Source organism: Rhinatrema bivittatum, chromosome 9, assembly GCF_901001135.1.
Source record: "Rhinatrema bivittatum chromosome 9, aRhiBiv1.1, whole genome shotgun sequence".
NCBI classification, from domain to species: Eukaryota; Metazoa; Chordata; class Amphibia; order Gymnophiona; family Rhinatrematidae; genus Rhinatrema; species Rhinatrema bivittatum.
The window spans coordinates 193,245,508-193,262,916 of record NC_042623.1 but is presented as its reverse complement, the minus strand read 5'-3'; the positions used below and the strand labels follow the sequence as shown (position 1 = coordinate 193,262,916).

Here is a 17,409-nt window from a genome sequence, read left to right as displayed (position 1 = left end):
ATTCCTCTCAAGAAAAACTGTTTTAATGCCTCAAAATTAAAATTTATTGTATGTGGGTGGTTTGTTCTCTTCGTTGCAATGAGTCCTTCTCCCCTCCATCTACTGCAAAAGAGGACACACTGACTCTAGGTGCTCCCCAAATAGGCTGGGATGGAAGCTGTGGAATCAGCTGGCTGCTCCATTTCTTGGGAAACTGATTTCTTAAATTCCCCGACCGTTTTTCTGGATCCTATCAGAGCTTCTCTCAAGGAATCATTTGACAACACCCAGCAGGGGTAAAGGGTCAGTGATAAGCCAAGGGTAGCAAATTGCAGGACACAGTGAAGATCAGAAGTCTAAAAGGAGAATCACTGGACAAAATCCATGAGACAAGGCACCGTAGGGATCAAAGGTCAGCCAATCATATAGCAAATTAGTTTATCTTTCTGATAATGAAAAATATAAGGCCACCACTGCCTTCCTACCCCCCCCCCAGCTCTCTCATTTAGATATTAAATAAACAGGTATTTATAAAGAACCTAAGTCATACTGCCACTCTTTTGTTTTAGAGCCAGCTAAACAGAGCACTGTCTAAACTGTCCGAATGCACTAAAGGCTCACCTTATCCATGTTGCTGGATGTTCCATGAAGCGAGGAGATCATCTTGGAAGGAAAAGATTTAGTGGCAAGTGCTGCGTATCCTCCCCTGGGTAGGGGCTCCCTGAGAGTTTGCTATAACGTCTGTTTACCCAGGGTACATAGCAACAGGAGGCACAGCCTGCCCACTCTATAAAAAAACAACTAACACAACTTAGTGCAGCCGACTGCACTAAGAACTATACTTATCAGAACCTTCTAAGACAGAAAATGTTACATTCTTCTTTGACAAATGTATAATTTCCCACCCCAATTTGGTGCAGTACTCTCACTCTCTCCACACCATCTCCCTTCTACCCACAGGCAGTCCTCTCTTCTTGTCTCCTCCCTGCATCTCTCTTACTCTCCCGTCTTCTTCCCTTCCTACCAGTCTTCTAGCTCTTCTCCTAGGCCTAGAGGGAAGAAATAGGGAATGAGCTGAACACACTTTTTACCCTGCCAAATACAGTCCTCATCCAATCATCACCTCAGCCCTCTTACTCTTCTCTTCTCCCCCCCCCCAACCCCCCACCCCAGCAGTCTCACTCTTCTTCCAGGTTCAAGTTGAGAGCTGAAAATGCTTCCAACATCCAGCCCCACCCCTCCCCAATCAGGATCAATGTAACCGTCTCCTGTGCCTGATGTTGGCATTTCCTCTCTCTGGGCCCTGATTTGCGGCCAGAGATGGATTCTTCTACTGCTCTCTTCCCAAGCTGCCACTATCTCTACTCAAGTTCCAACTAGGGCAAAGACACTTTTTGCCTGCCACCCAACTAAGAAAGCCTACTCATCCTAACTGAGTGGACTTTGGAAATCTTATGTCAAACAATTTTCTATACTACAAAAATAAAGTGGACCAATGTGCAGAAATCACACCAATAAAAAAATATATAACTTAATGACGAGCATACAAGGTAGCATGAATACAATGAGGGACTTATCTTTCATATTGATCTGACTACGATGACAACGTCTGTGTTGGGAACAGCCCATTCTGTGCCGGCAATGACCGAGACACGATCCATGCCATCAATGTGATCTCTGCGATCTTACCATTGCCGGCACAAAGTGGGCTTTTCCCAACACAGACTTTGTCATCAAATGCCGACACAATACATATTGTTTGACAAGTAATGTCACTTAACTATTGATTTGTCCCTGCAACAAAATATATGTTCTATAAAGAGATATCTTTATAGTCCTTATCGTTTTGTTTCCTGACATTTGGGGATTCTTTCATTTTTGTATTTTTACAAAATATATGTTCGGCACACCATGCGTCCGGTAAGAAAACGTCTCATAGAACATCGTAGTTCAATCAATATGAAGGATGAGCATGCACCAATAGTCCATTGTATTCTAAATGGACTTACTTTTCAAGATCTTTTATGGACAGTGTTGGAATTTGTTCCTCCACCTCCATGGGGAGGTGATCATTCAACATTATTAAATCGATGTGAGAATTTTTGAATTTTTAAATTAAAAGCAGTTCATCCTTTTGGCCTCAGTGATAAAATAATGTGGAATTCGTTATCACCCCATTATTAGAAACCAAATTATATCTTTTGATTCTTTTGGTTGCAGCGAGCTTCCCGCCATTAGACATTTAAAAATGGTGCTGACTGATCACAAGATAACAGCATCCCTGTTTAACTGGATGCTTGTCATTAAGTTATATATGCTCAGTAGTAGAAAATAATATCTTGGTATTTAATGGCTTATCTTTTTTCTGTTCTAGAGATCAGGCAGTATAATATGGACACACAAATATAGCAATTACTCCCAAAGAAGGACAGTTTTCTGAAACATTGCAATGTTGGGTTGGAGTTAAGGGTTGCACAGAGGAAGACCGTGACGGTCTAGGTGCACTGGCGCCCTTATTTTATTCATCAAAATCCACTTAGAGCGATACTAAAATATACTGTGGTGCGGGGCAATGCCAATACAATATTTGCCCATTAATACCCCTTACCTATATTACTTCTCAACTTAGCGGCGCAACTATTAATGTGACCATCATAATAGGCATCATTGTGTGGTAATGTTACCTTTCATCACTCTGCCTTATTTTTAATCATTGGTCAGTCCATGTATTTTTTAGTATTTTCAAATAAAGTGCTTGTTGTGCTATTTGTGCTTTAAAACAATATCCATTCCCTCTGTAAAGTATGGTAATTTCCACTTATCTTAATGATAGATTTTATATTTCAATTCTTGTCCGGTTGTTAACTGCAATGTGGAACCTCCTCACATCGCTTCTTCGTGCCGACTGCAATGTGAAACCTCCTCACATTGCTGCTCCGTGCCCAACACTGTACAATGTTTCGGACTGTCTCGTCCTTCCTCAAGGGCGAAATCTGCGCCATAAACACAACCATCATTAATCACAAATTGTATTGTTTACTTCCATTATCCAAGTGTACTACTCACTACTCACTGGTTCCCCGGCATGGTGTTTCTCAGCGTTTTTTCTTTCTTTCTTTTCCGGTTCTCTTGCCCGCCTACTTTTTAAACTTCCTTAGCCTAGTGACGTGACTTACACGTCACTTCTGGAGTTTATAGTGAATACCAATCTGTCACGCTATTTAAACCTAATGGTATGACAGTGCTCATCCAAAAAAATCCATTGCAGTTCTTTAAGATTTAACACAAAATTCGGATCACCTCCTCGCTCGTTCTTAGGGACTGTTTCAAGAACATGCCATTGTAATTGTTGGAAAGTATGTTGTTTTTCTTTACAATGGGCCACCATAGGAGCCAACATTTTTCCCGTGGTGATACAACTGCGGTGTTCTATCAATCTCACACGGATTTGACGTTTAGTACGCCCGATGTAATACAAATTGCAGGGACAAATAATTAAATAAATTACCCTCGATGAATCATAATCCGTGTATTGTCGTGCTCTGTGTATTTTTCCATTTTTATCTGTCCAATCCTGCCCTTTTACTGTTTGCTGGCACATCGAGCAGTGGTTACATGGCCAATGTCCACTGTTATCATCTATCCGCGGGTTGACTTGAGGAGATAAGAATGAATGTGTAACGAAATCACCAATATTCCTACCTCTACTATAAGCTATAATCGGAGCTTCTCGAAAAATGTCATGTATTTTTAAAACAAATCAATAATGACGAATTAGAGCGGCAATTTTACTTGCTCTACTCGAAAACAATAAAGTGCATACTATTTTTTGTTCGGCTGTTTCTGATGTTTTGTCTAACAGGAGCCATTGTCGCTCGGCATTATAAGCTCTTTTATATGCCCTTTTAATGCTTTTAACAGGATACCCTCGTATAAGCAACCTCTGTTTTAATTGCTCAGCTTGCCGTATAAATTCATGCTTGGTGTTACAAATTCTTCGCAATCTTAGGAATTGTCCTATTGGCAAATTATCCCGTAATTGAATCGGATGAAAGCTAGAATAATGTAGGAGAGTGTTTCTCTCACATTCTTTGCGATATAAGGTGGTGGAAAACCCCCCATTCTCTTTCGTAATGGCAATGTCCAAAAATTGAATATAAGTGTGATGATATGTACTGGTAAATTGTAAGTTGACATCTACAGTATTTAACCATTGAAAAAAATTCTTTAAACTTACTTCATCGGCATGCCATACAAAAAATATATCGTCAATATATCTCGTCCAATTGGACACATGTTGGAATTGAGGTGCAAGATACAATTTCTTCTCTTCAAAATCCCTGATATATAAGTTTGCTAAACTGGGAGCCATTGTTGCTCCCATAGCTGTCCCGCTAATTTGTTTGTACCAGACATCCTGAAAAACAAAAAAATTTTCACAAAGTGCCGTACATGCAATCTGATGTAAAAACGAGGTAGGAATACGGTGAGGACGTTCTCTATTTTTTAAATATTGATCCAAAATTACTAGTGTATCTTCTTGTGGTATTGATGTATATAGAGACTTGATGTCTAAAGTAACCAGAATAGCTGTCTCTTCTACAGACATGTCCTGTAATTTTGTAAGCATGTGCTTAGTATCTTTGCAATAAGATGTGGCACTCATCACCATAGGATGTATGATCACATCTATAAACGTGGAAAGGGGCTCTAACAAGGAACCTATCGTGGTGACAATTGGACGCCCCGGGGGATTATGTAAATCTTTATGCACCTTGGGTACCATATATAGAGTTGGAGATGTCGGGTGTTTTACTCGTAAAAATTTCATTTCTCTCATGGTTAAGAAACCTACTGCAAAGGCATTCTCTATTAGTTCGTCAATTTTTTCTTGAAGCTGACTAGTGGGATCCTGTGGCAATACCTCATACAAATTGTTGTCTTGAATGTGTTCAGTGACCATGGTGATATATTTTTCTCGATCTAAAATTACCACAGATCCCCCTTTATCAGCTTTTTAAATTATTATCCTATCATCATTTTTCAAGCTGTGTAATGCTGCCGATTGTTCTCGAGTTAAATTAAACTGGGGAAAAATTGGCATTTGTTCTATGGCTACTAAATCCACCATGACTAAATCAATGTAGGTTTTTATTGAGGCGTCTATATTACCCGGGGGTAACCAACTCGATTTTGGGAATACTATTGAGGCATCCTTCTTTACTTCTAATTGCGAAAAAAACAGTCTCAGTTGTAATTTACGAAACAATTTGTACAAAAATCTACGACAATTGAATGCATCGTAAAAATGAAAAGGAACAAAGGATAAACCTTTGTCTAGCACTTGCAATTGTGATTGCGCTAATTGTATTTGAGATAAATTTATGATGTTGGATTCTTGGTTTGGGACCTGGTCCATGGACATTGTCCTATATCTGGAGCTGATGGCTGTCGAGTGGTTCGAAAAAACCGACGATTCTGTGATCGATATGGTGCCCGATAGTTGTTTCGCCCTCGATATTGGTAGGTGTTATGATCTTGTTGAGGTATATTGGTTTTATATGTCATATCTTCATCCGATTCTGATGAGGTGGTATCCTCAGATGAACCTGCAAAAGCAACTTTTTTCGGTGGGGGATCTTTCTTCCGCTGCCAAATATATATCTGCCCCGTAGAATAATCTTTTTCGTCCCGCTTAAATTTTCCTATTTTGCTCTGGTCATACCATTAGGTTTAAATAGCGTGATAGATTGGTATTCACTATAAACTCCAGAAGTGACGTGTAAGTCACGTCACTAGGCTAAGGAAGTTTAAAAAGTAGGCGGGCAAGAGAACCGGAAAAGAAAGAAAGAAAAAACGCTGAGAAACGCCATGCCGGGGATCCAGTGAGTAGTGAGTAGTACACTTGGATAATGAAAGTAAACAATACAATTTGTGATTAATGATGGTTGTGTTTATGGCGCAGATTTTGCCCTTGAGGAAGGATGAGACAGTCCGAAACATTGTACAGTGTTGGGCACGGAGCAACAATGTGAGGAGGTTTCACATTGCAGTCGGCATGGAGAAGCGATGTGAGGAGGTTCCACATTGCAGTTAACAACCGGACAAGAATTGAAATATAAAATCTATCATTAAGATAAGTGGAAATTACCATACTTTACAGAGGGAATGGATATTGTTTTAAAGCACAAATAGCACAACAAGCACTTTATTTGAAAATACTAAAAAATACATGGACTGACCAATGATTAAAAATAAGGCAGAATGATGAAAGGTAACATTACCACACAATGATGCCTATTATGATGGTCACATTAATAGTTGGGCCCTTATTTTATTGCCTTGATCTTTCAATCTAGCATATTTAAGATAAGTTCACTTACTTATAGCTTTTATTTGCAAAATAAAAAAAAATATATAAAAATTTAGTACTGTTGGCTCATCTTTAGCAAGAGTGAGAATCCACACAGTGACAGATGATTATACCTTAGCACATCTATTGATCAGGAACACAAACGTTTTTCATGCCTGTTAAGTGCTATATGAGGGTCACATAATCTTTCACTTGTAATCTATTATCCAAGATATATAATTTTTCTGAATGAGATCATACTTTTGGCATCGGGAGGGACAGCAGTAAATTCAATTGGAGTGCCTTGTAAGAAAAAATCAAAGTGACAAAAACAGTAAGAAGCAAAACCACAAAAGGCAAAGTGCAAGAGGCATACAAAATCACAATGTTATACATACCCAATATGAGGAAGGCTAAATGAATGAAAGTTAATTCAATATAAATCCCTGCAATAAGACAAATTTAATAACAATGTGAGTCAAAAAAGGACCACATGTAAAATCAATCCTAATACAGAAATTATCTGTAGATTTTCAAACCTGATGTGAGATAATGAGCCCGGATAAGGAAGGAATTATCAGACATGCCAGAAAAGTCTGAAACAGTCAAAACCAAAATAAAATGAAGGAAGTTAAAGACGAGCACTTTCCAATTATAAGAAAGAATATGCCCAAAAAATATTTTCAAAAATATAGTAACAGCACATACCTGTGCTGGGAAAACAGATTCAGCGTTTAAAGTCAGCAGCAAAGGGTCTTCAAGGATTGAAGCAACTAGGTAAGAATTCCTAGTGGGCTGTCAGTTCAAATCAGAGATCAGTGGCCGATTCACTAGAGAAGGCAGGGAGAAACATTTACACAACAAAAGCCCTACAGAAGGCTAAAAAGTATAAAAAAGTATAAAACAAGGGCAGATAAACGGGTAACAATGAAGCGCAAAACTTACCCTTAAATTGGAAATGGAAAAGGTTAGTAAAGTTTTTTAATATTAATTAAATGGGCTCCACCCGGCGTTCAAGTAATTAGACCAAGCGACGGAAAGCTGAAGAATGCAGTTTCTTATCATGGTCCTTCCTCATAACAGGTATGTATAACATTGTGATTTTGTATATCTCTTGTGCTTTACCTTTTGTGGTTTTGTGTTTTATTGTTTTTGTCACTTTGATTTTTGCTTACAGGGTACTCCAATTGAATTTACTGCTGTCCCTCCCGATGCAGCATAGCGAAACACGGTCCCGTGTTGGGGGACTGAATTCTAGAAAACCTTATTACGCAATTATATTTCAAGCACTCTCTATTAAGTCATTATTTTACCAGGATTGTGCTTTGTGTTACGCGTGCCAACTGCGGCAGACCGTGGCACGGCCCCCTCACATTTCTACAGTGACTCCAGCTTCTGGTTCCTCCTCACTGGTGGCTGTGGGCCGTCAGCTCATTCCTCGGGCCTTCCCCGGTGCCTCCGGCTCTGCCACAGTCCCTGGCATTCCCGGCCCTGCTACCACTTCTCGTTGGGCGTGGCCCACGGAGAGACACTGCTACTCGTGCTGCGCCCCTCCCTAGGCGCGCGCGCCATTGATCCTTAAGTAGGGATCGCGGCGGGAACCTGGCCACGGCCCCGGATGATGTCAACTCAGCTACAGTATTTAAGCTCAGGCTCTGCTCCCTAGCATTGCCTTTGCAACAGGTCTCCCCACTGGTCGAGTACTCGTTGCCTCCTAGAGATTCGTCTCATCTCTGCGCTTCTGTTCCTGGTTCCTGTCTCCTTGTTCCTACTTTGCTTAATATCTCGGATTGACTACATGGACTTTGACTCTGTTTCGCCTGACCACGCCCACTGACTCTCTTCAAGCCCGGACCTCTGCTTCGCCTGACCACGCTAGTGACTCTCTCCAAGTCCGGACCTCTGCTTCGCCTGACCACGCCAGTGACTCTCCAAGCCCAGACCTCTGCTTCGCCTGACTACGCCATTGCCTATCTCCAGACCCAGACCTCTGCTTCGCCTGACTACGCTATTGCCTATTTCCAGACCCAGACCTCTGCCTCGCCTGACTACGCTATTGACTATCTCCGTGATCAGACTTGCTTGCCACTGCCTTTAGATTGCCGCCAGCCCTGACTCAAGCCTGCTCTTTGACGCCTCTTCAGCTTACTCCCTGGACGTGGTTTTTTCAGGCTTCGGCCTGTCTGCCTCTGTTCCATTGGCGCCCGAGTTTCCAGGTCATTACCCAGTCCAGAGTAGCACCTGCTGTCTCTGGGCTGAACCAGCTGTCTCTGGGCTGAACCAGCTCTTACTTCGACTACACACTGAGGCCCACCTAAGTCCTGCCGGTCCCGGCACCCAAAGGCTCAACCCGCAGGGAACGAGGGCTGGTATAGGTGAAGCTCCAGCAGCCTCTATCAGCCCACTCCGCCTGCAGACGGTGGGAACCTGTAGGTCCTTACCTATGGGTTGCATCAACCCCACCTCGGCCCAAGGGTCCACCTCTGAAGCAACACTTTGGACTATCTCTGATTAAAATGACTTTCTATCATTTGATGAAGTGTTCTTTTCATGTTTAAATTGTTTTAAGATCTTTTGTTTGTATGCAACCACCTGAATGTTATTGCAGCACACATATTTTTCATTGATATAAACAATTTTCTATGACATTATCCCACAATGAGAGAGATATAGGAGTATATTTTTTCCATTTAGGACTATAACATATCAGAGGACTGCAGAACCTTTTACTCCTACAAATTAGAGCTTGTTAATCGTGAAATCAGTTTTCTAAACATGTAACTTTTTTTTTTCTGATCCACACTTATGAACAATATGGATCATCTCCTCTAAGGAGCTTATACTGTGTTTTGGCATCCCCGCTACTCTTATGTAAGGCCTTCAGGTTGACATTCTTTACAGGGAAACAAATCTGCAGAACTGGATTAAACAGAGTATGATGAAGGAGGTTTAAGAATAAAATTAATAAATCAAACAGTAAATCATCAGGGCCAGAAAGCATTTATCCAAGAATTCTAAAGGGACAAATATGAAATTGCAAAGCTATCAACTATAATAAGTAACCTATCAGTAAAGTAAGTTTGCTTAATGTAAACTGTGTTTTCCATAAATAGCAGGATGAATTATGATCTGTGGGTGATGTCATCCGGTAACACCGAACGGACTTGTGTCTCCAAGGTAGTAGAGCTTTAAGCTCAACTGAGCATGTGCGGGAATCTCATGTGGGCCTTGCATCAGAGCCTCCTCAGTCTGTTTCTGAGCTAACACGCAAGTAATTGACTCTCCAGGGAGGAGGGCATCTCATAGCTAATTCATTCTCCTATCTACGGAAAACACCGTTTATGGTAAGCAAACTTGCTTTTTCTGTCAATAAGCAGGTTGCATTAACCATGATCTGTGGGGAGTCCCAAACTGAAAGTTGCAGCAGACCTGTTATCTATTAAGCACCCAGCCCCCACCATGGAGAATAGACTACTGCAAGAGCATATTATGCCTTTCCCACCGCACAGTCATATGCTGTTAAGACTGTCCAGGAAATAGTGAGATGCAAAAGTGTGTCCTGACACCCATGAGGCAGCTTTCCATCTGTCTTCAAGAGGTACTTCCCATGTGGGCAATAGAGGAGGCCATAGCTCGTACCTGGTGAGCCTTAATTGGATTATCAAGATCCAGTCCTGCAATGGAGTAACAGTGCTGGATGCAGTTAGTTATTCAGTTAGACAAAGTGTGTTTTCCCATGGCAATGCCCAGACTTTTGGCATCATATGGTGAAGCTGTGTCCTATATTTGTGGTAGGCAAGGGCTCTTTTGCAGTCCCGGGTGCAAAGAGATTTTGCTCCATCATGAGCGTGAGGACGGGGAAAAAATGTTGGAAGTATTATTGATTAAGAAGAAATGCTAAGACAACCTTCAGTAGACATTTAGGGTGTGTGCAAAGAACCACTTTATCATGAAAAACTGAAGGTAAGGAGGATAGTGCACTAGGGCTTGCAGCTCACTAACTCAGCAAGCAGAAATGACAGAGATCAAAAAGACTATTTTCCATACAAGATATTTGAGAGAAGAAGTTGTGTCTAATGTTTCAAATAGCAATCTCATGAGATGAGTGAGCACTGTATTAAGATCCCAAGGAACAACTGGTTTCCGGATTGGGGAGATAATGTGCAATAAACCTTTCATGAATCTGGATACTAATGGATGCTGTGAGACAGGTCCATTGTCTATTGGAGAATGGTAGGTTGCAAATGCACTCAAGTGCACTCTGACAGAAGAGGTAGCCAGGCCAGACTTTGATAAGTGATGTCTAGGTTCACAAGAGAAGGGATCTAGGGAAATCCAAGTATATCAGTGAGAATATCTTTCTCATTTGAAGGCATAGTTACACCTAGTAGAAGGCTTCCATCCTAAAAGGACATTGTTCTCTACCTCCTTTGGTAAACAAAGGCCAATAATCACTTTGCCATTAGGTTGACAGATGGATGGAGAGGTTTGCCATTGTCTTGCATCAGCAGAGAGGAGTCTAACCCCCAAAGGAACTGTAGGGTGTAATGACAGTTGTACCAGATCTGTCTTAATCATGCTGGAGCTATTAGAATCATTTGAGCCCGGTCACAAATAAGCTTTTGTACTGTCTTTGCTATAAGTGACAGTGGTGGAAAAGCACACAGGAGGCTTGATCCTGAGAGGACTTGGAAGAATGAAGCAAAATTGATCTAGTTTTCGATTTTGATCAGATGCAAAGAGATCAATGGTCGGATAACCCCACAATCTGAAGAGTTTGTGGATTGTTGAGTAGCCACTCGTGTGGATGAAACACCGTGCTGAGACGGTCCGCCAGTATATTGGACAGTCAGGGGAGATACTTGGCTTGAAGAGACACCTGATGGTCAATCGCTCATTCCCATATTTGTAGCATTTCCTGGCACAGTATCCAGGAGCCCGCACCTCCCTATTTAGTCACACAGAACATGGCCACCTGATTGTCTCTTTGGATGTGAATACATTCCCCCCCCAAGTAGATGAGTGAAGGCTATGAGTGCATTTTTTGATGGCTCTGAGTTTGAGGAGATTGATCTGGAAAGCTTTTCTTGAGGAGACAAGGTACCTTGGGTCCGACAGGACTGCATGTGTGCACTCCAGCCCACAGTTGATGCGTCAGTGGCCAACGTTGTCTGATAGGGAAGAGGGCGGTGCAGCACTCCCTCTGCAAGAATATAGGGTTGCAGCCACTCAAGTTCTCCCTTCATTTCTGGTGCAATTGCAAATACACAAGCGAGTTTTAAATCGCCTGCTCATGTAAAATACGGAGTTATGTGTGTTGCTGGGCTTTGCGCACACTGCGCGCATTTTAGAAGGGGCCTGGCCGCGCACGTGACCCTCATTACGCACACAAGAGCCAGGCCGAAGAAAAGGGGTGGTCCGGGGGGCGGGGCTTGAGGCACAGATACAATGGCCATTTGCTGCTGTGCCAGGGAAGCACACACCGGCAGGGTGCCGCAACTTGCTATTGCTCCTTTGGAGGAGCCACAGGTAAAATAAAAAAAACAGAGGTAGATAGGATAGGGAGAGGGGAAGGGGAAGGGAGGTTAGGGTAGGGAAGTTCTCTCCCAGTCCACTCCTTAATTGGAGCGGACTGGGAGGATACTGGGGAAGGACGTGATGTGTCGCCACACGAAATTTGCAAAAATCTACCCCCCCCCCCTTGTGCTCGCTGTGTGCACAGGGATTGCAAAATTTGGCGTGCATGGACACGCAGCGCATGTACTAAAATCTACCCCACAGCGTGCAATAGGTGAAACAGCTGATTCCATTGGTTTCAGAGTCCCCATTGAAGGCAAAGCATGTATAGGTATTTTAACAAAAGCTCATGTATCACTGTTGCCATGTGTCCAAGGACTGCAAGTATTTGTTGTGCTATAGGAGAGGTAATTGAACTATTCCATAGCCAAGAGATTTCTGCATCCAAAATTTTAAGTCTAGCTTTCTGGAGGCAGCGGTACCAAAGTTGGTAGTCTCCCATATCTTCATTTGAAGAGCAACTAGAATTGTGTGACGCTGCAAGGTGGCTGACTCAAAAAGCATGTACAAAATTTACAGGAGTCCCATGACTTCAAATATGGATGCTAAGAGCCCGTCCCATCTTCTCAATAAACTTGGAATAAATCAAGTCTTCTGGAAGAGAAGTATAAGCCAGCAAACCTGGTAGCAGGTCAAAAGGAATGCCCATAGGGACTCCCGTGGGGATGGCTGTCCAAACGTGGAAAGCAAAGGTGATAGAGGTGAGAAGGGTGGATAGTGTGGCTGAAACAAAGATGGCTGAGGCCAAGAACAATCTTCTAAATGGGAAGAATCTGCTGTCTGTGATTAATTAGAAGGGGTAGGAAGTAGTGGAACTCCAAGACCACTTTCAGAGTCAAATCCAATGAATGCAACTGAAGAGTAAGTGTGGAGGCAGAAACAGATACTGAGCAGATGGTTCTACTGAAAAAGTAGCAAACCCCCCGCCCCCAACTATTCAATAACTTTTCAGGAGAACTTGGGACCGTCTGAGCACGTGTCAGAGGGAGATCATCTTCCTCTGGTACTAGGATGGGTTCCTGAGGAACCACAGGTGGTCTACTGGAAGCCAAGAAAAGTATCAAACAGATTGGATCAAGGATTTTGAGACGCAGCCCATGAGCAAGAAGTTGAGAGACAGGTAGCGCTCTGGTAATGGAGAGCTTCCTCCAGATAGAGCAGCCATCTGACAAAAAGATGAAGAGGCAATGCTGAACTCAAAATGTTAGATTTCCAGAGGATGTCTATTGATCCTGAGGCTCCTCAAAAAGAAGCTGTGCAAAATGATTTTGATACAAAGTCTTCGCCTGGAGGATACGCATACAGAAGGTCCCTGGCCCCAACGTATGGCAAAGGTGTTCAAGGCTAGCTTGCTGTGCGCCCTGCAATTTCTCCTCTTCTTTGGTCCTCTGCCATTTTGGGAAGATGAGCATACAAGTTCCCATCCCTAAACCAGCACCCAGGTCCCTCACCCCATACCTTTCATCCAACTTCTTACCTTCTTTTCATCACGCCCCTCTATGAGGCATATGTAATAAACAGAGCATTAAAACTGTGCGCAGAAATTCAGTGCAGTCTCTTAAAAAAAAATGTTTGCGTGTGCATTAACTCCTGATGTAGTAACTAGTGGTAAGTAAATGCATCGGAAGTCAAAAAAGGCATACAGACCCAAAAATGTGTGCAAAGAAAAATTACAGGTGAATTTTCAAAGGGATTGTGCACGCAAATGTAACACACTGTTGTATCAATTTTCAAAAAGCTGATCTAAAATATGATCTATGCCCACAACAGGCCTGGTATAAAACTATTTTAACATCTGAAAATGCACTCTACCTGCATAAATGGGCTTTTGAAAATTGCTGCAATGTATGACAATATATTAACTGTCCATAGGTTTTACCCACATTTTAACTTGGGTAAAACCTATGAGCAATTCAACGGCAGGAAAGTCCATGCACAAAAAACATGCAAGCTATCGTGGATTAAACTGAGTGGACACAGTGGGGTAGATTTTCAAACCGCGCGATTTGGCGTACTTTTGCTGGCGCATCAGGCGCAAGCAAAAGTACGCGGGATTTTAGTAGATACGCGCGTAGCCGCGCGTATCTGCTAAAATCCTGGATCGGCGCGCGCAAGGCTATCAATTCTGTATAGCCAGCGCGCGCCGAGCCGTGCAGCCTACCCCCGTTCCCTCCGAGGCCGCTCCGAAATCAGAGCGGCCTCGGAGGGAACTTTCTTTTGCCCTCCCCTCACCTTCCCCTCCCTAACCCACCCGTCCGGCCCTGTCTAAACCCCCCCCTTACCTTTGTCGGGGGATTTACGCCTCCCGGAGGGAGACGTAAATCCCCGCGCGCCAGCGGGCCGCTAGCGCGCCGGGACGCGACCTGGGGGCGGGTCCGGAGGGCGTGGCCACGCCCCCGGCCCGCCCCCAGAACACTCCCGAGACGCCCCGAAAACGCCGCACGGTTCGGGCCCGCCCCCGACACGCCCCCCTCAGAAAACCCCGGGACTTACGCGAGTCCCGGGGCTCTGCGCGTGCCGGTAGGCCTATGTAAAATAGGCTCACCGGTGAGCAGGGCTCTTAAAATCCGCCCCATAGCCTCTATATCTGTCTTAAATATGCACAGTTATGGAACCCTAGTATTACTAACTGACATAAGTTTGTTACATGCCTCTTGGCTCACCAGACATGCTTGTAGATTAATGTCCTTCAAATAAGTCATATAGAAACATATATATAATATATATATATATATATATATATAAACATAGAAATGACGGCAGACCAAACGGTCCATCCAGTCTACCCAGCAAGCTTTCACACTTTTTTTTTTCCATACTTTTCTGTTACTCTTGTCCCTTTAAATAATTTTTTTGGTTCTATTTCCCTTTCACCCCTGCCATCGTAGATGGCAGTCATCTTCAAAAACTACAGAAAAGCGGTTTTCCCACAGCAGAATTAAAAACTAAGATATCATTAGATTCCTTATGGGAACAAAACAGTATTTAATATGGGATCATAAATAAAATCTTACATATTAATTTTTGCACACTGTAGAAGCATGTATTATGATATCCTCAAGCTAAAAATTGTGCTGTTACTACCCACCAAGTGGTCGATTTTAAGACCCCCACGCATGCGGCCATGTGCACGCAGTTCCCAGCGTGCGCACATGCACGCCATTTTATAACATGCACACACGTTATAAAATCCGATGACCGTGTGCACGTATGCACCAAATTTTGAAATCTGCGTGCGCATGTGCAGGTGGCCCGTGACTCGCACGCGTGGGGGGGAGGGAATTTTACAAAGCAACACGCAGCGACGCAAGTAGGGCTTCCCCAGCTCCCTGCCAGTCCGCTCCAATTAAGGAGACCAAGCCCACCCCTTTGGAGAGACCCAGCACTTTGGCGTGTAACGGAGTTTACAAGCATGGCTGGGCTCTTCTGAAAATGAACGCAGCACGTGGGTGGCCCGTTTAAAATTGGGCCGTTAATGATTTGCACAGCAGATTTAGCTGCAGCTGTTTGTGGAAGCAGTTCAGGGGGAAGGCGAATGAAATGATACAAATCCTGAAACATAAACCCTACACAGAGAGAGGCTTAAACCACTCAAAATATACTCACTGGAGGAAAGATGGAGAAGGAGGGAATATTGAAATAATTAGCAGGGATCCATATATAGGAAAGTGCAATTTTCTATCGAAAAAGATAGAATATATTATCTGGGTAACTGCATTCGCCAGCAAATAGACACAAAAAGGGATGAAATTAGTGCAAGTTTGTACCAGCACCAATATGTAAAAAAAAAAAAAGAGCTAACTTTTCAGGTAAACTTTTCTTCAGCACTGAGAAAAAGAATGCCGAAATGAATGCTTTTGGAACTAGCACACATTGGTTTTCAAGGCAATACTCTTTGGGGTACATTTTTAAAAAAAGCGCGAGTGCGTACTTTTGTGCGTGCACCAGGCGCAAACTAAAGTACGCCGGATTTCAATAGATATGCACGTAGCCGTGCGTATCTTTTAAAATCTGGGGTCGGCGCGCGCAAGGGGGTACACATTTGTGCACGCCGAGCCCTGCACGCGCTGCCCATTCCCTCCGAGGCCGCTCCTCGGAGGGAACTTTCCTTCCGCCTCCTCCCACCTTCCCCTACCTAACTCACCCCCCCAGCCCTATCTAAACCCCCCTACCTTTATCGCAAAAGTTACGCCTGCATCCCGGGGCTTGCGCGCACCTCCGAGCCTATGCAAAATAGGCTCGGCATGCGCAGGGTTTTTTTTTTTAAGGGTTACGCACGTAACTATGCGCGTAACCTTTTAAAATCTGCCCCTTTATACTCAATGGACTGAAAAGACCAATTCCCACTGCTATGGCTGCTGGGAGGACTACAGAAGAGTGGGGGACTCCAGAGAGACATTTTTTCCCTGAAGACGAAGGATCATGTGGTAATGTTTGTATGTATGCATGTATTTTTACACATTTTATAATCATCACAGGATTTCAACTATAGTCATTTTCAAACAGCCCACACAGGCTAAAAATCTGCAGGTACTTTTTACCTGCAGACCTTAACTTGCATTTTCAAAGCAGACTTATGCACATATATAAAACTTTTAAAATTCACAGGTGCGCAGAACACCCCCGTCCAAACACCGCAGCATACACGCACAACATTGCACCTGTTCAAGAGCAGGTGCAGCTTTGTGTATTTGGATTTACACACATATTTTCAAAAACTGAAAGCGCATAAAAGTACATGCAAAATCATTCTCCATGCATACGTGCCTGGGCTATTTTCAAAGAGCCAGTTATGCGCATAGTACTGGGATTTATGCATGTAACTTTGAAAAGTATCCCTTTATATAATGTTTTTATAACACACTGTGGAGGGTCTGTTTACTAAAGAGTATTTTTAAAAATGCATTCTTGCAGGATGTTTAACACACTAATTGCTAAAAGGTGTAACGCCTTTGGTGAATATATCATTGAAAGTGGTGTGATTGTACCCATTAAACAACCTGATGGGAGTTCTGGCACCCCTTCCACGGGGAGAAAAATGAAGGGCTGTCAGTGACAAGATCCCCACCCCAGATCAATTGGGAGTTCTGATAGGAAGTGCTATCTATGTTCATCCCCAGCATATTCCCCCCCCACAAGCATCACTAAGGGATCTACTGAGACATGAAATCACCCCCGCAGTGTTCATACAAGGACATTCATGGTCTAACCTGCCCAAGGTAAAGGGCCTCCCTTTCCCAAGCGCATCCAAGGGCTCTGATGCCCGATCCCCCCCCCCCCCCCCTGCACAAAATGTTGGTTGGAGCCAGGAGCAATCCCCAGTCCTCCCCCTGCTGCCTGCACTTAGAAGCTGCAAATGCCAGCAGAAAACTTGATGCTCTCCTTTGCTCTGCATGTACAGTGCAAAGGAAACCATCAAGGGTAAGGTTTGCCAAGTGAGTGAAGTTGGGGCAGTTCACTCAGCCTGCAGCAGGCGCTTTATTCACCCTAAGGGGGGTAGA

The 17,409-nt window shown here is 43.3% G+C and overlaps 1 protein-coding gene across 2 annotated transcripts in view; it reads right to left on the bottom strand.

Annotated features, from left to right (window-relative positions):
• Window positions 1-17,409, bottom strand: part of PLEKHB2 (pleckstrin homology domain containing B2) — a 97,877-nt gene that overhangs the window by 79,331 nt on the left and 1,137 nt on the right. Inside the window, exon 1 of one of the 2 annotated variants that reach the window (XM_029616913.1) lies at window positions 601-686. The exons of the other annotated variant lie outside the window; for it this stretch is intronic. Coding sequence (XP_029472773.1) covers window positions 601-642 — 42 coding nt within the window. The 5' untranslated portion in view covers window positions 643-686. Of the gene's footprint in view, window positions 1-600; window positions 687-17,409 lie in introns of those variants that run through there. 2 annotated transcript variants of the gene reach the window in all.